Source organism: Thalia democratica, chromosome 8 (assembly GCF_965202585.1).
Source record: "Thalia democratica chromosome 8, ktThaDemo2.hap1.1, whole genome shotgun sequence".
Lineage (NCBI taxonomy): Eukaryota > Metazoa > Chordata > Thaliacea > Salpida > Salpidae > Thalia > Thalia democratica.
The window spans coordinates 22,859,688-22,880,502 of NC_139172.1; the positions used below are offsets into that span (position 1 = coordinate 22,859,688).

Here is a 20,815-nt window from a genome sequence, read left to right on the forward strand (position 1 = left end):
GTAACTTTAAGTGCGGAATAACTTATTCACCAACTAAGCAACTAACGCGTATTTGTAAGACAAACGCAAATGTATACGCATTGAAATGAAATTAACTCCTTAAAATAAAAAAAGTGTTTGTTTTTGCTACTGGAATCACGTCACGAAAACTGCGTAAAACACTTTACAACATCCGCTTTTAAATAGATTTATCGCACGATTACTGCGACAAAGCAAATTTATATATTTTATGATATATTATGAAGTTTTAATTTACAATTACTTTCAGCTGTTACTAAGTAAAGTTGTTAGATTTAACATACAAAAAGTTTAGTAGGAAAACACAAGCAAACCTACTAAAACAGGGAATAGTTCTAATATGCACGAAGGGACACTTTTGCATGGTGACTTTTACGCACGAAGGGATATTCTTGCACGAAGACACTTTTGAAAATGTGTCACTTTTGCACAAAGGTTCATTTTAGTTACGTATAAAAATTAGATCAAAGTTGAAACTAAATGACAGTTTAATAGGTACTAATGTGAGTTTAGAACAATTCTTTTAACTTAAAGTGTTTTGCTTAGGTGTACTTTTTAGCATAAGTGTATCGCCACTAAGCTATTAACTTTCAAAGCAAGGACTATATAATCATGGGGTTTATAAACTTTTTTTTTATTTAATTAATTAAGGCTAGTTGCCTAACTTTCTAAGTTTTAAAAGGCCATGTCTATTTCAACCGCTAATTAAAAAAAAGTTTTTATGGTAAGTTATGGAAACTCAAATACTATGATATCAAATTGAAAAGTCTTCTTAGTTGACAAATTCAATACTACTTTGTATACCGAAAATTTATTGACTATTTATATATTTTGATAAGTTACGCTAGATTATACATTTACATTAAACGAAAATTAAAACATTCCTTTTGCATGAAAAAGTTACCTAATTTAAAAATGTTATGTTTATGTTGCAATGAAATTGATATGTTTAATGATATTTTTATTGATATGTTTGTTTAATTTTTTGTATGTAGATCGTAAGCCGTTAGACTTACTGAAGTTAAATTTACAAAGGCTCTGCTTGAAAAATGTTTCACATTTAACTGGTAAACTTTTGCTCAGACTGAGTAGTCAAAATTAAATCATAATTAAAAATACGCATGCTAAATACTTGTTACCTAAAAGTTCTCCAAAAAAAATCTGTTGCTAGAACTATTGTTTTGTATATGAAGCTTACATTTCAGTTTTTTTACTAACATATAATTTGATTTATTCATTAAACATGTATTATCTACCCGCGCTTATAATTACTTAGTTGTACCAAATCGGTATAAATTTTGTTTGTTTTTCACAGTGCTACATCCTTAGTTTAGGCATGATAGTTTAGTATGTTCTATTTTTTGTACTTCAATTAGTCATAGCTTTTAGTTTTAAATTTCAAATTTAGGTTATAGATCATAAAAAAAAAACAATATGACATTTTCCAACCATAAGGCGTCTATACAAACTGTCAATACCATACTTTTGAGTTGACTAATTTTTGGATTTTGTTTTCAATTTAGCAAGTTGCTTTTGTAAAACATGAATAAAACATAATTTAAAGTTCTCACTTTTCGTCAAAATATTTGGTGTTTTCTTATTAAAATGTGGTATTTATTATTTAAATAAAAACATATTTAGTTTGTATCTTGTTTTTTCTCTGGATTTTTTATGCTTAAAATTATAAACGTTTGTTTATAATACTATATTTAAAAAGAAATTATTGTTTACATAAAATAAATTACTCTTGTTGTAGTTAGATTGTAAACCGGAAACGGGTGAGAATAGCACAGAGAAACTTTTGAACAGAAAGACTCTTTAGCACGGTGTGTCACCTTTGCACGGAAGGTCACTTTACACGCAGTGACATTTTAGCACGGTGAGATTTTTTAACACAAAGAGTCACTAACTCTATTATAAACGATGCTGTACTTTTAGAAAGAGCATGATTTCATTTTAAATGAGTGTAACTTAGGCAAGAAGTTTCACTTTAGCAAGAAGTTTCACTTTTTGCAATAAGCGATACTTTAGGACTACTTTGTTTAGCATGTTTGTTTTTTCATGGTTCTACATCAAATTTATTAATCATTTCAAACATATAAAAACAAACTATACAAAATTAAAAAATAAAACTAAACAAGCTTTAAATATTTCGAAAAATTGAGCTTAAGCAACAACTTTGAAATTTAATTGTGCTTCAAGTTATTTTTAAACAAACCGAAACTTTTATTAACAAGATAAAAGTATAAAAAAAACAATGAATTTATATTTATTATAAATATTTAAGAAAAGTTTATTGATATTTTTACTTTTTTAACATGTAACTGGTTAACACAATACACGTCATTGTCAAAAGCTTTTTAAAATATATAAAACTTAAATTTAATTAAGTTGTATAAATCGTTAGAGTTGTTTTATTATTTAAATATACTGGTAACTTTATGTCTTCGTTTATTATAACTTATATAGCGCTAATAATTATAGTTAGCACTATTAGTTACTTATTATAACTTAAAACAGCTGCTGTTTCAAATTAGGATTTTTATTGAAAATTTTAAAGTAACTATTTTTAATTATCATTCTGTTGAAAAGAGTATACCGCATTATCAAGTGTTAATAATTGTAGTAGAATGCAAAAGCACCCGTTGCACCCACACCAGCCAAGGTGATCGCCTTTTTACAAACATTTTCTTCCGCAAACTTTGCTTCTCTTTCCTTCATTTCTTTGTCCATCCACGCGCGGAACTTGCGAATGTCCATGCCCACACCCGGAGACGCCGGCGTGCATTTTTTCGACCAGTCCTTACAGGATGACTGATGGATTCCAACTACAATTTCAAGTCCATCTTTAAAAAGCACCGCTGGCGAGCCGGAGTCGCTATCCGAAGCTATTGAGCATCTCCCTGCGAGGCATCCGTAGCACATGTGTTGGTTCTCATCAAACGCATGTGCACGTCGAGTCAAACGCATCAACGCACGTTTCGTTTGTAATCAAGTATAGATTTCCTTTGTGCGCGCGATCCGGTGCAATTTCTTTCCCGTCTTCTTTTACATCCACATCTCCCCATCAAACGATTGTGATTCTGGTGTTGACTGCAATTTCGAGATGAGGTTCCACAAGAACTGCTTGCTCCACTTGATCTTTTGAAAAATCGAAAGTATTTTTCCCAAGAAATATAAGAGCAATGTCATAAGAATTATCAGTATCGTCTTGTTGGTAATCATGATGTACGATTACAGCTGACATGTTGATCCTTTTTAATTGAGTATGTTTTCCAAGGGAACGTCTGTTTTTATTTCCTGCTTTGATTATTATTTCGTCGGGTGGATAACTTATGTTATTAGCAACTTCGGTATCAAAATTATGGGCAACAGTCAGTATCCATTTCTCGCTAACAATAACGCCTCCTCCGTAAAACGACGAAGGTGGCAAATTTGTCCCGGGGAACATGAAATTTGCCCTGACGAAAACTAGATAGTTGAACTCTTCATCTTCTGCTTCTTCACCTCCGACCATTTGAGATGTTGCAGTCGAAGCAAGTACGCACAAGATAAATACGATTAATAAGTTTCTAAACCTCATTTTCATAACTTTACACAAAACATTGAACTGCATGTAATTTCTGTAACTATTCCATGTAAAAATTTTTCAAAAACTTTTTGCTAATCGTGACGTAGTGCATTTAAATGATTTTTCCTGAACATTTCTGATAATTATTTTATAAAGCAAAGATATTAATGGCGTTATGTTTTTATCTGTTCCACTAAGGTTGAAACTTTTATTTAAACGTTTAAACTTTTCAGGTTATCTTTTTCACTGTGGATGCTTGCCAGAAAGAGTTGTTTCGTGGCACAAATTTATGAAATTTAAATACTTTTTTTTTATATTTGAATGAAACCTGAACATTATCTATAATTGGTAGGTTAGGTAGTAAGGAAACACAATAGGCACTTTATAATAGGGTCGTAGTAGGTGAGAGTAGTTTTAATATGCGTGGATGATATTGTATTCTATATTAGAATTTTTATGAAAAAAAGCAAAACAAAACTCAAAAGTATACACAATAACTGTGTTTAGAATAACTTATATTGTTTCGTAAAACAATGATTGGTTATCATATCAGTAAAAAAAATGAATTAATCAAACTTAAAATACCTTTAAAATTTATTTATACACCTTTCACTGTTTTCATTTGATAAATTGTACAACTGGACTAATTTAAAGCAATAAAAAGACTGATATTCAGTGTTTATTTTCGATGTCAAATTGTTTATTGTACCTGCCTCAATCGAAATTGCACATTAGGGTCATCTTGTACCCCGAAGCCTTTAAGTTTAGCACTGTTTTTTTAGTTTGATATATCATGTAAAATACAAGCACAAAAAAATTAACTTCCTAGCTCTTATTAAAATTGACCTAACGACATTTGATAATTTCATATTAATCGGTATTTTTGTAAGTTAAACGAATAGTGTTTTTTTATTCACAAGTTAACTTTGTTTAGTAGATTTTTTTTAAGTTATAAGTTTCTTTTAATAGTTTTTCATTATAGTCTATTTCTAAAGATGTGCACTATCAAAGTTGAAAAATTCAATTGGTTTTTTAGGGAAGAAACAAATAAAAAGAGCTCGTTTTTCGCCCAAATCCAGAGCTTCCAAAACTTTTTTTCATACGGCCCCCTATCAAAAAATAAAAAAGCGATTGCCCTTTAATTTGATTTCTCAGAAAAATTAATTGTAACCTTTTTTTTGCTCTTTATTATCAGCTCCAGAATATCTAGAGTAAGTTTTAATTTATGGCCCGTAACTAGTTATATATTTAACCAATATGCTTGATTTTATCAAAAAAAAAATTTCTAAAAGTTTAAAACTACACTCGTACTTACGATTACTTTAAAATGCTTTATAAAAGAAATTGTTTTAACTCATCTAAAACCTCATAAAGCAACGGTTGGTTTACACAAGTTTTGTATATGATGAAAACAAAACATTTTTTTTTTTATAATGTTAAATTATTTGTTTTTGTAAAAAAAAGTTTCAATGGTTTTTCATTGTGCAAAAATTTTTAACGAATGTATTTTGAATTACTAATAAAATTACTTACCTATTGATGACATTAAAAAAATTCGAAATAAAGTTGTTTAATAATGGACAGTATTAGCTAGTTGTTTGTGTACAAATTAGTTACAACAAGCTTTAGTCCTTCTGCGTAACTGACTTTACTAGCTTGTGTAAATGTAACGTGAATTTTATCAATAGTGAAACTTTCTTATAAAATAAGGATCGGCAAGCTGCGGCCCTCGAAGACAAAATCTGCGTTCAGCGACGAATTTTTTTAAACAATAAAAGTTTATTGAGTATGTGTTTCCACTTTGTCCAATCAAAATCAATTTAGTTAAAGAGAGAATAAAATTGACAAACTGTGTTTCTTTCTTTTACTTGTGATTTTCAAAACAAAACTTAAAATCAGTTACTACATATTACTAATTTAGAATTGATAGACATGTAGTTAGACAATTAGTGACAAAAATTTTTCCAAACAAGGATTAAGTTTATCTCATCTTTTGCTGTTTCATGTATATTAAAATTAGTACTGAAAAAGATTACTTAAACAAATATAATATCTATAATTTTCGAAAATTTTTTTTTTTTTAAATAGTCGAGCTAAGCTTTATTATATGTTTTTGTTGTTAAAAAAACTAGGGGCGTGTCTAAACTTTTTTCAGTAGGGTTGCACATCTTTTCGTTTAATAAGAGAGCATTTATTGTTATAGATTTTAATAAAACAATTTAAATTATTACATAGCTGTCTAAAATATCAACTTAGTCATAAAAAAGCAGTTCAACAAGTTTTTGTGCAACAAATCAACACTTTGAGGTCAACATTTATTTTTTCAAAACACTTAACAAATGCAAAAACAGGGAAAACTTCATTCATACAAACATATTTTTTTGCTAAAAATAAAGAATAATTTTTAACTGCAACCTTTAATTAATGTTTCCAGTTTTTGTTACTCTGTTCAAGTTTTATTTAAATTATATTTTTAAACGCTCACTCGTTATTTTGAAAACGTATTATAAACTGATGATACGTTTTATAAGAAGAATTTTTTGGTTTAATTTTAGCAAATATACATAAGTTTTATAACGTTGCGACTTTTATTCGTTGTTTTCATACTCGATATGCCAACTAAAAGCTTTTACTTTCTAGCGTGCCAAAAATAAAATTTAATCACATAGTTTAAAGAAACTCTAGTTTTAACTCAAAACAAATAAAATATGTACTTTTTTACAGCTTATTTTTGTATTCAAAAAAATTGTTAAAGAATTTATACCCAAGAAATGCTGCAATAATAGAAACCGGATTCCTAATGAAGTCTTATGCTCAAATAATACTTATTTTTATTAAGAATTGAGAGCAATAACATATTAATATTAAAAGGAACTAGGCAAGTAAGAGTTTTCTACATTTTCTATTAATGTTTATTTAGCAAGTCTTTTCGACTAAACTGCATCTTTAAAAGTAAAATATTTGCTAGTTTAGAAATAGCTTGTTTTAATTTTAACATGTAACTTTTAAGAATATTTACTGTAAATTAATTTGTTAAGTTTAATTTTTTAAGGTAGTATGCTTAGGTTAAAATGAGACTGTTAGCAAAACAATATCAATTTTATTTTTGAATATATTAGTGACTTTTCTAATATAAGAACTAACTAAATCACAACTTAAGTTTTCGGAGTACTTTTTATTTTAAAACAAACTTCATTTACTCTTTAAAGTTTTTTCTAATGTTTAAAACCACATACTTAAAAAATCGACATCGCAAATCGTCATGTAAACCTAAATTTCAAAAACTATGTATCCATTAATAAAACACAACGTGCCTTCAACTAAAACAGAAAGCACCTGTTGGCATTATATATAAAAAAAGCAATGCTTCAAGTTAGCAATAAAAATTAGCAGCAAGCGCCAGCTTTCCACTCCTCCGCACCTTACGACTGCTGTCTCCATTTGAACTGCTTCTTCTTGTACCCGCGCTTCTTCAGCGACTTCTTCGCCTTCTTGTTGGACCACAGGGAGGCCAGCAGCGAGTTGGCGATCAAGCCCACCATTTTTCCGTACCTCTTCGACGTTTTGCTGAATTTTTGTTTTTGTAAGCAAGTTTGAAAAATACTTTTTTTTTCATGGTGTTAGTCTAGCTTTATAAGCAACAAGGTACTAGTGAGAAAGAGAACTGAAGTAAGTTTGTAAAGTTATTGCAGTAAATTAATATAGATTTATATTTGACGCTCTCAACTTATAGGACAAAATAGTTCTCAGCTTATTTGAAAATAAGGAGACAACATTAATTAATCAAAATTTTATTTGTAAAACTAAGTTTCAACCTATATGGTAAAACTTAGTAAAATATTATGTAAAAAATAACATTCATTTCGTAAATTGTTAAAAAAACTTAAAATTAATGAAACTTCTGTTTAAGTAAATTTACTTTAGTAGTTTAGTTTTAAATTAATTAAAAAAACTTTAAATCTAAAGAAAAATGGTACTTTTATTAAATAATGTACTAAATTTTTCTGTTTTTTACCTTGATTTTTTAATTTTATTACTTTAAGTTTTGAACAATACTAACAATTAACTAAATTATTTTGTGGCTATACTTTTTTAAGATTTATCAAAATCGACAGTATGATTTATATTTTTGTAATTCTACATAAGCTTAAATCTAAATCATTATATCAATACTTTAGTATTTGAATTGAAAAGAATTACTGACTTCCAAAAAAATTTTTTTAAACAAAGGTACTTGATAAAAATGTACCTTTTAAAAGAGTATTTCATTTAAACCTACAACAATAAAAAGCTATATTAAGCCAAATACAATCACAATTGCCTTATTTAAGAAAAACTCTTGTTTACACTGTTTATATTAAAACATTTAACTAAAAAATTATATAAGAACTAAGTGCTAATGATATAAAAATTAACTTTTTTTAAACAAGCATTGTTTTATAGAAAAATAACGTACTTGTAAGCTTTATAAAACTACTAACTCTATAAAAAAGTAGATTTTTATAAGCATGATAAACATTACCATTCAGTCGCTATACAAGTTAGTAAGATATTTTTAGTTAAGTTTTATTCTCTGCTAACGACTGTATTTAAGATATTATAAATAAACTTATTTAAGTAACTTATAACCACCTAATAAACTTGTGTCTATCAGTGTGCATTAATATAGTTTTTTAAATGTTCAAATTGAAATTCAAAACATTTAAGTCATAAAATCATTATCTAAAACTTTTATTTATTAACACTAGTATTAGTTTTGAAAATTTACAGAAACTTTTTTTTTTTTGTCATAGCAATAAATTTTCAAAACAAACGCAATTTAATATAAAAAGGAACATAATACAGTTTATAAAACAAAGTTCTTTTCCTAAAAAATATTTTGGCAAAGTTTTCTTTTTTTATTTACGACTTTAAAAGTTTAAAATAAAAGAGAAGTTGTTTTTACGCTAAACAGATAACTTTAATACAAAGTGTCCGAAATACTGTTCAAATTACGTCAAAAGTTTAAAACTGACAAACTTGCGTGTCGAATTTTTTATGATTAAAACAGAAATTTAACTTTTAGCTACCCTTATCTCACAGTTTGTCCGAAATTCCTAACCTGTACAAATATCTATTGCAAAAGACATAATTGTAAAAAGATACACCAGTGTTAAAATAGAGTTATGCAAAAACTTTTTTTTCATTTTTGTTTGTGACTTGTTTTGCATAAAGCCGGGCTGTTTTATTATTTCAAATACTTTTTTGTTTTAGTAGAGGTACTTTTTATATTTAAAGCACAGTTCTGTAAACTGCATATTTCCATACATTTTAGAAATTGGAAATATATTTGCCAACTATTTATTATTTTAAGTGATATAATATTAACACTTATAATATAATTCTATTTGTATATATATTATTGAATTAAAAAATATGTTTCCTCTATTTCACATTCGTTTGCTTATTTTACTTAAACAAACTTCAAGCTTAAATTACATCAAAATAAGGATAACTTCAAATAACCACCTCTAAAAGTCGGAAACCATATTTTTTTTTTCAAAAACTTAATTTTAATTTTGCGTAAAAAACAGTTCACCCGTCTTTGATGTCGATGATCTTCTTGACGGTCTTGCACTTTTCCAGGTCGCACACCAGCTCGGGTTTGGTTTCGAGGAGGAGCTTGACGGCGGTGAGGATCGTCCTCAGGGTCTGGTCGTCCACAAACTCATTCTCCTCGCCAAAAGTCGGCAGGTGATCGCTGAGCTTTTTGGCGAACTGCAAATCTGAAAAAACAACAAGATTAATTACGGTGATGACAAATGTGAGCTGTGATGTTGTATTTGTTCTTTTATGTGCTTTTAACTTTTTTTAATAAAACTGTTTGAAGCTACTATAAGTACTACTATTTTTTGAAACTAGTTTGATGTTTCTAAAACTCATGTAAAAATTAATTTTATTAAATGAGAAGCATAGCAGCTTAACAGCTTTTTTGAAAGACAACCTACCCATTTTTTGGAAAATTGCAAACCTGAATTCAGTACGAGTCTGATTAAAGCAATAGTGTCAATTTAAAGCCATTGGTATTTGCTTATCTTTATCTGTTTTTTTAAACAGCACGGTTTGTGTTTTCAGACATTTACATTACTCATTTAAAATTTAATTTTATTATTTTTTTTATTTTTTACTTATTGGGCAACGTTGAAATCAACCTTTTTTTTAAAGTCTAACCTAACCATTATTTATGTTTCTACAACTCAACTGATATTAACAGGTGTTATAGCTTAAAATTTTTTTTGAAAATCAACCAACCCATTTTTTCCACGCACAGCGGCTCATTAGCCAAGTTGCGGGTTATTCTCAGACCGATGAGGAAGGTGTCGCGGTCTTCGCTCCCCAGCATGTACTTTAACACGCGGAACACGTCGGAATCTGACACTATCTTCTTCATTTGATTCGCCAGCTTTGTGTATTTAGTCAGATTCAAAATATGTAACAATAAACTTTTTCATGAGTTTTAACAATGTTACGGAAATATGAAACTTAATAAAAAAAGACAAAGTTTTCTTTAAACCCAAAACGTTCAATTAAAGTGATAAAACATTTTAAATTATTGATTAAAGCATATTGCTAAAAAATTTGAACAAAACTAATGTTAATACTCAAGTTTGTTGTTATTTAAATAATAAAAATTCAACCCAACCAGAAGCGTGGATGATTGAAGTAATTTTTTTTAAAAGGTAATAAAATTTTGACATTAAAATAAGCTTAGTCATATTAATTTATTTCGTTGTTATTATAAATGGGTAGTAACGTTAAAATAACTATAATCAAGTTCCAACAAAAACACTTAACAATATACTTTATCAAAGTAAAGTTAGTTTCTCACTACAGATAATTATAAACTTATCAAAAAAATAGTTTTTATTCTAGATATAAACATTTCAGTTTATGATACTTTATAAATATTTTTGAAAGTAGTAGTAAATTTTAGTACAGATACAAAAAAACAGTACTTTTTATTACTTTTTTTTAATGAAAAGAAAAAGTTTTTTTCTTACGTTTACCATCAAAACTCTTACAAACTTTTGTCTTGCCATTTGTAAAGATGCTGATTAAAGCTGCAGACTTCAAAAACATTTCAGGGTCTTTGTGCTCGCTCTGAAACAGCTCCACAAACACTTTTTTAGTGTCTCTTAAGTGCAGCAGTCTGGCTGGATTGCTCTCATCGACAAGCTCTTCATCTTCTTCAACTTTATCTTTGTTTTTCTTCTGACCTAAACCGAACGATTTCAGTTACATTTAAATACTAATGAAGTAATATTGTTAAATTGTTTTGTGTGAGTTCTTATAGAAATAATTTTCATAAAAACAAAAACGAAATACTTCAGGAGGCAGAAAGTAAAGTTAAAATGTACCTTTGAAGAATAAGTTGAGCCCTCCTTTAGGTTTTGCCTTTTCCTTGTTGATTCCCTGTATTTTGTCGTTCCATTCGGTTGTTGTCAGGTAATTTCTGACAACCATGCAGATTATTGACAAGGCTCGTCGGATCGTCTGTTGTTATTAATTGTTAGAAATTATAGCATTATGTTTATTTATACTATCTTTTTAGTATAAACGAGAAGTTAGAAAGCTCATTATAGAAAAAATTTAACAACTTTTAAAAATTTTAATTGACATGGTTGCCTATGTAAACATTGTAAATTAATAAAAAAAAACTATAGTTAACCGACAATAAGTTTGTTTTTAATACAACAGTCAATTTAATTTTAAAAGTGACTTAATTATAAAATCTAGTACAATATAATAAAAACTTAATAGCTTTGTTTTACGTAAATACTAAAAAAAAAAGTTTTACGACCATTTTTACAACGTTTTTTGTTAAATTTAAGTATATTTTCGTGTTAATGTCCTAAAATACACTTTAAGTGCTTAAAATAATATATTGTTTATTTTAAGTCTACATAAAAAAGATCTTATAAAGTCACCTAAATGTCAAGTATATAAAATTTTCCTGTATTTGATGTTAAACTTTTAATTAAAAACTAAATACATTGCTTTAATTTCAAAAAGAATTAAAATCAAGTACATATACATAAATTTCTTAATTAGATACCGAATATAAAATTTAATTTTTTCAAGTTAACAAGTTACAAAATTATTTTCAATTTACTAGTAAATTAGATTAATAGAAAGTTTTTATGTAAACCTAATTACTTTTAGAAATAACTTATACTTTTTAGCTATTTATCTTCATGTAGTTAAAGATTATTTTAGCCACTTTATGCAAATACACAACTGCAAATTTCACAAACAAAAAAATGTAAAAAAAAATAATCTAAAATTAAAAGTAGCTAAGTGGTGCTATTAAAAACATTAGGAATATTTTTAAGTTACAAAGTATTTAAATAACATCTACTTAAATCTTGATTGCTTTTATAACACTCTTAAAAACTATAAAAGTTTTTAGTTTCTTTTTAATACTAAATTGAGTGGGTTTTTAAAATCAACTATAAAAATTTTTTTATATACTAAGCTTTTAAACTTATCAAATAAAGTTTTTGTAAGATATAATTAATTATTACTAAACTATATATTAAACTTTACACCTGTAGAGATTATATGTTAAAAAATTCTTTAAAATTTAGTTACAAGGATTAAGAACTAACTTAAACAAACAAAATGTTTGTAAACTTACTTTATTATTATTTATCATTTCACAGTTGTTAGTTTTATATAGAGTTAAACAGCTAGGTCAATAAACTAGTTTACAATAACAAGATACTAGATAAATACTTACGCTGAATTTATAATAGTTTATAATACTAAGATTTTATAACTGAACTTTTAAATAATTTAGTATGTAGCAAAACTTTTTTAAAAACTATAGAAACATTAATTTAACTATAGTTAAAAAGATACAACTGCGTTACAAACTAATTTGATTAACTCTTCTTATTTAAAATAACCATTACCTTAGTCATTAAAATACCAAGTTTTTATATCTGTATAGCATAATGGGATGTGAAGTATTTTTCACATGAAATCGTAATACAAACCTCATCGGCAACGTCCAGCATTTGCACTTTGAACCTGATCAACGAAACCAAACACTCGAGAAGACCTTCGACCTGCAGCAACGCGTCTCTGTCTTCGTCCTTTTCGCTCAAGTCAATGTTCCTGCAAAACCATGTGAATTCCGTTTCAAAATAAAGGTTTACAGTGGTGCTCAACGTTTAAAATATTTTCCCAATGCTCATAGAAAAAGTGTGTGATAGTTAGCATTGACAGTCAAAGTTATATACATAATACTAACGCGATGATTCCGATTGCAGCTGAGAGATAAACTCCAGAGTTGGTGCCATCGTTTTTAGGATCGTTTTTGTAATCATTTACTATCGGCTCAATGACTTTCTTAGTCAGTAAAGGCAAAATTTTGTTGATCATTTCCTTGTGAAGCTCAGGTGTGGCGGATAAATTCCATAAAAGCTCTGGAACACGATGAAAATAGCTATTTATAGTTATGAACTGTATTAATTCTTTCTTTACTAGTTGTTAACAACTTGATAAATGCTACAAAACAAAACTTTTAAGAACTTAAAAGTTTGATTAATTGAATTATTTTTGAACAAAGGTGTCAAAAGTTCAATAAAAATCACATAAGTAAAACATTAGGTAAGCTATTTTAGCAAAAATGCGTAAATTTTTCTATACATTTAAAGCTTTAAAGTTTAAAAAAAAACATGTAAAAAAACATTATAAAATTTATATTTTAACAAGTAAGAAACAATTTAATCCGCTTTCAACTTTTACTTGATATAGTTTAAAAAATTAAACAAAAAGTTTTTATAATCTTTTATATCGTTTGATGTTTGAAAAAGATCATTAACCAAAACAACATATTTTAAACTTTGCTTATTTTACTTAATTTAAGCAGACGTAATAAACTAACTCAACGCGGTCAATCTGGTTTCCAGCGAGGCGTCATGCGTGATTATTGCGGACACTTTGGAGAGCCCCTCGTTCGTCATGAACTCGACTTTGTTGACACGTGACCCGTAACTGAGGTTTCTCAACGTGTGCAGGGTGTAATGTCGCACATCCTCGTTGGGATGATCCAACAGAAGGATCAGCTTTGGGATGGCTCCTGTGTATGAATGTAGTTTAAGTCAGATAAAGTTTCTTTTAATATTTTTAAATCAGACTGAATAAAGGACAAAGTTTTATGAAACAATTTTTCTGTTTGCATTTTTTTCATAAAACCATAGAAAGTGTTTATTACTTGACATTTGACATTTTATACTTTTATAGGTAATCTTTTTAAATGTATAACGATGTTCCAGTTTTAACGTTTAAAATAATTATTACTGCTGTTTTATAATGATAGTGTTATACAGTTTATAAATAATGTTTTTATATAGATATTGGAACATAAGTGACCAGTAAATATACAATAAGTTACACAAGACACACAATTTCAAATTTCAACTAAATATATTTCGAGCAATTCTCTTCAGTAGAGTACAATGCTAAGAGTAGTAATAAGATTCTATTGAAGAACATTTAGTTAATAATCCAACTTGTGCAAATAGTTATAATATAAATAGATTAAAAATTATTAAAACTTGTAGTAATGTTTTCGATTTGATTAAAACAGAAGCCATTTGTATTTTGTTAAGGAAACCTGTTTTATGTAAGCAAAACGATTTTGACTATACTGTTTCTTTATTTTCGTAATATTTTATAAGAATTGTTTTCATTTTATTTATGTATAGTTTTACTTCAGATCATTTATAACGTAAATGGTCTTATTTGATTTTAACTGTTACTAATTGCTTTTGTCTTTTATTAATCTCTTGATTACTTTATGATTACTTGGTTACCATATAATTGTGTAAAATTTTATTACTTGTTAGCATTGTACTCTACTGAAGAGAATTGCTCGAAATATATTTAATGTTTTTGAAATTGTGTGTCTTGTGTAACTTATTGTATGTTTTTATATAGACTAAATCTATTTTATAAAAATAAATTAATATAACTACCTTTAAACTTTATTTGAACCCAGTATTATGTATTTACATAATGAAAGGCTGTGAGTCACTAAAATATCTAAAGGTTATAAATTATTACAAAACTAATTTCAATTTGTTCTGCATATAACATTCAAAAAATTAATTGCTTTTGTAAAAATATGTTTAAAATTTTAACCGGAAGTTCTCATGTATTCCTTGATTTCTTTGCACTTGTAAGTACAATGCGCGAGGAACTGAAGGGAACTTGTTTGGTACTTTTCATCTGCTGACAGGCAGCTTTCCATGGCTTGTTCCACATTTCTTATCACTTTCATTCTATATCAGTATTTATATTATAATAAATGTTGTGAAGTAGATTTTTTAATAATATTTAATAAATTGTTTTTAATACAAAAGTGCTTAAACTTACAATCCGGTTGAGTCTTTGTAATTCAGAGTTCCAACCTCTGAAAATCTGTTTATTATTTCCAAAATTTTATAAACTTGTTGTATAACTGTTTTCATCATAACTATAATTAGAAACTTTCACAAACTTTTGTGCAAGTTAAAAATACTAGTTTTTTGCATGTTTATTTTCTCAAATAAGATACGTAAACAGTTTGTTTTTAAAACTAAAACTTTAACAAAAAGTAACTTATGCTATTTTTACACATAAAAACAACAATAACTGTTTCAATCAGAAAAAAGTACTAGTACTTTCCAAAGTTCAATTTTATATATCCGACAAAACTTAAATTTAAATTGTATAAACTAAACATAAAATATTGAAATTCGTAAAGCGTAGTTGTGGAAACTTCAAGTGCATTATTTAGTATAAAAAGATTAAAGTAGATGATACTTGATTAGTATAAGAAAAAATTTATACATTTTAAACTGAAATTACTTTAATGTTGAACAATACTTTTTAAAATTACTTTTACTTGGGCAGTATTAGAATGTCAATACAAAATGTTTCATTATCTAATTGAATCAATTATAGTGTCGAATAAGCTTCAAATATGCTAAATATTTCAATAATTTCATTTATTAAAAATTTTAAAAAGAAAATATCATTTATGTCACAAGTTTTCAAACGATTTTTTTTGTGAAAATTATGAATAAAAAAAAACCTTGCCTTGTGCATTTTTAACTTCATAATTTGTTTTTATAGCTAAAGTGAGTGTAAGAAAGTTTCTGTAAATACTGAGGCAAATAAAATAAACCCTTAAGTAAAAAATATATTTAAAATATGTTTATGAACTTTAGTTTATTTAAATAAAATGTTTTAAATAATCAAATATAGTATCTTAGTATTCAATAATCAAATTTCTCACCCTAATTCAGAACAAGGGGGCATGTACATACCTCCACTGGTTTTCTGCTTCCTCAACCTGCAAATAAAAACATATAAAATCTTTACAGAAAATCCAACATCTGTAGTAAAAGTTAAAACTTACGTATTGACAGTATCGGCAAAGTTTTTCACACTTCTTGGCGCGGGAAGAGGTCTAAAAAAAATATTTTTAGCTTAAAAGAGACTAAAATTAATTTTTTAACTGATAATAAAATAATATTTTCTTTTTTTTTTTAAATAGATAAAATTATAATAAAACAAGTTTTAAGTAATGTTTTAAGATAAATAAAAAAAGCTACATAACAAAGTAAGCTATTTATCAAGTAATTTTTATAAAAACTAACATTTGTAAGCGCTATATTAAGCAATAACAAAAAAAACGAGAAACATTTTAAGGTTGAAGAAAATAATAGAAACTTGTGTCATTAATAGTTTGCAGATTTACAATAACAGTGTTCGAAAGCTTTAAAATATATGCTTTTGTATGCATAAACTACTTGTTGTTCAATAAACAATACGTTTTAAAATATTATAATAAAAGGCATTGATTAAAAGCTTTAGGTCAATCAAACAAAATTTGATCGTAAAAACACTATATTTAAATTTGAATAAGGTAGAGTTTTTCTTTGAAATACAAACAAAAAAAAACTTTATTTAATATCTCGTGAGATTTTCAAGTTCACAAGCAAAACATTCACAAAAACTTCTGCTCATGTGATTTTATAGTTCTAAATAGTTTTTATAAGAACAAAGAAAACTTTATTATCCAGGTGGTACGAATTAAACTTAATTTATTTAAAAATTAAGTAAACATAGTCTTTAGTCGTAAAAATAGTTAATCTATAAAAATAAAGTTTAACCGGATTGAAAATGTTTTTTCTTAATTAACTTATTAAAAAATTTAAAACGAACCTCAAAGTTGAAATGTCCATTACGCTTCTAAGGTGGTTTTTATTTCTTCCTATAGTCATTGCAGTGGCAGCATAGTCAACATTTTCTTCATGTGTATCCAAACTAAATATTAAAATGTATGGGTACAAGTAAACAGCCTGCTAAATATAATGCTTGTGTTGTAAACAAGTAGTAAAACTTTTTATATTCAATATTTTAAAATGCTTATTTGTCAAATTCCGGTTAAACCTTAAGCCTCTAATTAATTATCAAAACATATGAAGTTTATGTACAAAAAAATTCTTTTTTTTATGTTGTTTAAATTGAAAAAAAAAAGCTGCAAAATAAAAGTCACAATTTAAAGTTTTTTACAATTTTTTTTAATGTGATTTGAAGAAAAACAAACCCATTTGTTCCTACATATCCATTGTTGAATCTATCAGGTCTTTGTTTGTGTCTCATGGATGCAGCTCTGTTTGAAACAATTATTATTTTTGGTAATTTTTCATTTTTTGAAAATTTATCTAAAAGCTTTCATGTTGTTTAAAAATACTTATAAAAAAATCAGTAGTTAAACTACATCAGCTATTTTATTTATTGTGAATGATTCTAAAGTGTTTTGGTTTTAATAACGGAATAAGATAATTAAACAACAAGTATTCTTTATTTCAAAAAAAAAACTTTATTGTTGTTGCTTGTTTGTTGTACAAATTTTTGTAAATAACCATAAAAACTTAGAACAAATTTTCATAAATAACCGTAGAGTAATTTTTTTTTAGACGCAAAAAAAAGTTTTGTTTTAAATATACAAGAAATACTAACCGCTGCTTGAGAATGTTCTGAATGTGCGGGTTTCTCGCCAAGGTGGCGTTGTTGCGGTTGGAACTAAAATCAGGTTGCACCACGTTTCTCCTTCTCATCGTGCTCAGGGTGCCGCAGTTCATCGCCTGGGTGGACTGGAACCTCCTGTGGTTTGGCTTCCTGAATTCCTGCGGGCTGCATCTGGACCTACTGGGAGATTGGCTGTGGTACCTGTGGTCATCGTACTGGTCAATGAGCTCGGATGCCATGTTTTCAGTGACATTGGGTGCATCGCAATCTTGCGAGTTTGAATCTTCGCCTTTGAGGTACTCGAAGCAGCCGTGGTGTAGATTTGAGCCTTGCTCCATTAAAAAGTTGTATATTAATTAAAAAATCCTGTAAAAGTTCTCATAAATGACATTCACCAAGTTTATCTTACTAAGTTAATAGTTTTTTGTTTTTTTTTTTACTTTTCAAAAGTTTTACACAAAAGACAAAATTAAGCTTTTGTTTTGTTTTACTTAAAACAAATTGTAAAAGATTTATTCTAACAGTTAATTTTTTTGTGCTATTGAAAGCTTTGAATTGAACTTTAAAATCCTTAATCTGTGCTTTATTATGTTTTTGTTAGGAGCTAGTAGAGTTTTACAAAATTAAGAATGCCTACAAAGCAAGTTCTAATATTACTTACAATACTGAATGTTTGATGAGATACAAATATAATCTTATAAAAAGCAAGTTTGTTAAAAGTTTGTTTTTCTATTTTATTTTCTTTGACTAATAAGTAACTTATCGTACCATATAAGTTTTTGTTATTACTTTGCTTCAAGTCGTGTTAAAAAATGTAAACAATCACTGTTATTTTATAATGGTACTTAAGTACAATAAGCTAATTTTATAAGTCTAATCAGAAAACTAATTATTTCTAATGTCTTGTTTAGACTTTTTAATTATGCTTGTTTAGTAAAAACTTAAAAAATGTTTTAGTTGTGATTTATAATAAGTTTTATTTTAATAACTTGATAAACACACTATCTATATATGGTAGTAGCCTTTTAGATTTGATAAAAAAATAAGTTACTATTTAATACTAACAAAGTATACTATACATATAATGAAACAATAAAAGAAACATGATTAACAGCTTAGTTAGTTAAATAAACTCAAGGGTTTAAGTTATTATAAGCTGGAACTTCTTAGTTAAGTACAAGTTTTTTTTTACAGTTTATAAGTAGTAAACACTTGTTCTAATTAAATGATTTAGCTTAAATGTTTTCAAAAGTGTAAGATTTAGCAAAAACTTTTGTTTACTCTTTAAAAGTTTTATAATTAACTTAATTAAGCAAGTTATACTTTTCAATATTTATAACAGGTACTTAAGTACTAAAATATATATATTTAAAACCGTTATATAAAAATAAACCATCAAAAAAATTAATTTGAGGAAGGAAAAATAAATTTTAAACAAAGTTATAAAAATTCAGTTTATGTTGCGGTTTTTATAGGCCTAATAAGTATGTACCTAGTAATCTTTATTAAGTTGAAAGCTACAAAACTGAAGCTTTTATTAAGAATGCAATGCTAACAATAGTTAAAACAAAACTTTTTTTTCTAGAAATTACCATCTGGTTTTCTCTAGTAAAAATAATACACAGCTTAAAACACACAAAGCTCATTTACGCTCTAATGAATACACAAACTTTCTTTTTGTACACTGATTCTAGCCTGGCGCGTAAAATGAGAATTGTGGTCATGCAGTGTGAAATATAAAAACATATTAAAAAATTCCATAAATATCAAATTTAAAAACTTCAACTTTTACTTTGAAAAAATAAAAAGTTTTTAATATTTTTTTTTTGCATGAGTCCTATGTAAGAAATATCTGACCACTTTATTTCACTTGTGGTATTGTAGCATTAAAATTAACTTTCTTAAAATATAGTTTTAAATTTTTTGTTTAATTATCAGAATTTTTGTTTATTACCACAACTTAACAAATTAACAAATTTTAAATAGTTTAGCTTATAAAACTGACAAAAAGTTCTTGATTACATATTTATTTTTTTATAGTTTCCTAAAATTTTTAACAAAACATTTATTTAAAACTTAAATTATGCTTCAAAAAATTAATCTTAATAAAAGACAATATTTATTTTTTATTTTTTTGGTGATTTTGTAAACTCAATATGGTTTAATAATAAAAATAATACAATACATACAAACAAAGTATATTAAAAATATTAAATCTGAAAAAAAACTTGCTTGCTTTTAAACAAAAAAAAATAACTCAAATACACATCTTGACTGTAGCATGGCTGAAGCTAAATGGTTCAGCAGTAGCACAAATTATACAAGCTGACGCATGCTAAGGAGAAAGTGCATTTCTCTTCTGAGAGAGCACAAGCTAGCATGCCTCGCCGAGCTGCTGAGTTCGAACCTTGAAGTGAGAAGCAACTCTTTATTTGTACCTTGAAATAGTTCTTTTGTTGCATCAGTTTGTTGTTTTACATGTCATAACGTCGTGTTTTTTACAGCCATATAATATTTTTAACATAAATCTTTAATTTTTGCTGCAGTAATTAGTTTTAATTTATCTGTTTTGAAAATAAAAATACAACAAAATATGTATGTATATTTAAATCATTTGTAATTTTAAGCTTAAAATTTAAATTAAAAAATTTTATAGTTGGTTTTGACTTAAAATTCTCTTTTTAATAGTATATTTCATTTGTTTCTAAAAAAGGCATGATATCTAAGATATTTTGATATTAACAAAAAAGTACAAAAGGCTGTTTAAATTTTTTCTTTTGCTTTTGACAATCAGTAAAAAGTTTTAACTAAAAAAATCGTTTAGATTTTCAAAAGCAGTATACATTCTCTTGAGAATTAAAAATGTTTATGATATTTAACATTTTTTGTTTATAGTAAACAATGCCAATATATACTTGTTTGTTATTAGAATACCAAAAAGACAAAACAAATATGTATCTATTTTTTAAGAATTTTCGTGAAACTCTTTAAAATTAATTAAAATAATTTATAAAGTGAGTTTAAATTACATTTTACTTTTATTGTATATAAATTATAATAGATTATAATGTTAAACATACTTAAATTTTAGTTTTTTCACAAAATTTTAAATGGTTTTTTGAATTTTTATTTTTTGCAGAGTTGCCAAAGTTCCTT

General features: G+C 26.7%; 2 protein-coding genes across 2 annotated transcripts; both read right to left on the reverse strand.

The window, feature by feature from the left end:
- Window positions 1–3,085: 3,085 nt before the first annotated feature.
- Window positions 3,086–3,535, reverse strand: LOC145843024 (coagulation factor IX-like). Its single transcript, XM_082950495.1, has one exon. It carries the CDS (start codon window positions 3,533–3,535, stop codon window positions 3,086–3,088), a length of 450 nt encoding a protein of 149 aa, XP_082806621.1.
- Window positions 3,536–6,887: 3,352 nt separating this feature from the next.
- Window positions 6,888–17,997, reverse strand: LOC145843025 (plakophilin-1-like). Its single transcript, XM_082950496.1, has 15 exons — window positions 17,651–17,997; window positions 17,235–17,300; window positions 16,850–16,951; window positions 16,041–16,091; window positions 15,918–15,974; window positions 15,014–15,058; window positions 14,780–14,919; window positions 13,521–13,715; window positions 12,885–13,059; window positions 12,628–12,748; window positions 10,987–11,122; window positions 10,655–10,845; window positions 9,881–10,031; window positions 9,168–9,354; window positions 6,888–7,156 (listed from the first exon to the last, which is right to left on the reverse strand). Exons 1-15 carry the CDS (start codon window positions 17,995–17,997, stop codon window positions 7,012–7,014), a joined length of 2,109 nt encoding a protein of 702 aa, XP_082806622.1. The 3' UTR covers window positions 6,888–7,011.
- Window positions 17,998–20,815: the final 2,818 nt, after the last annotated feature.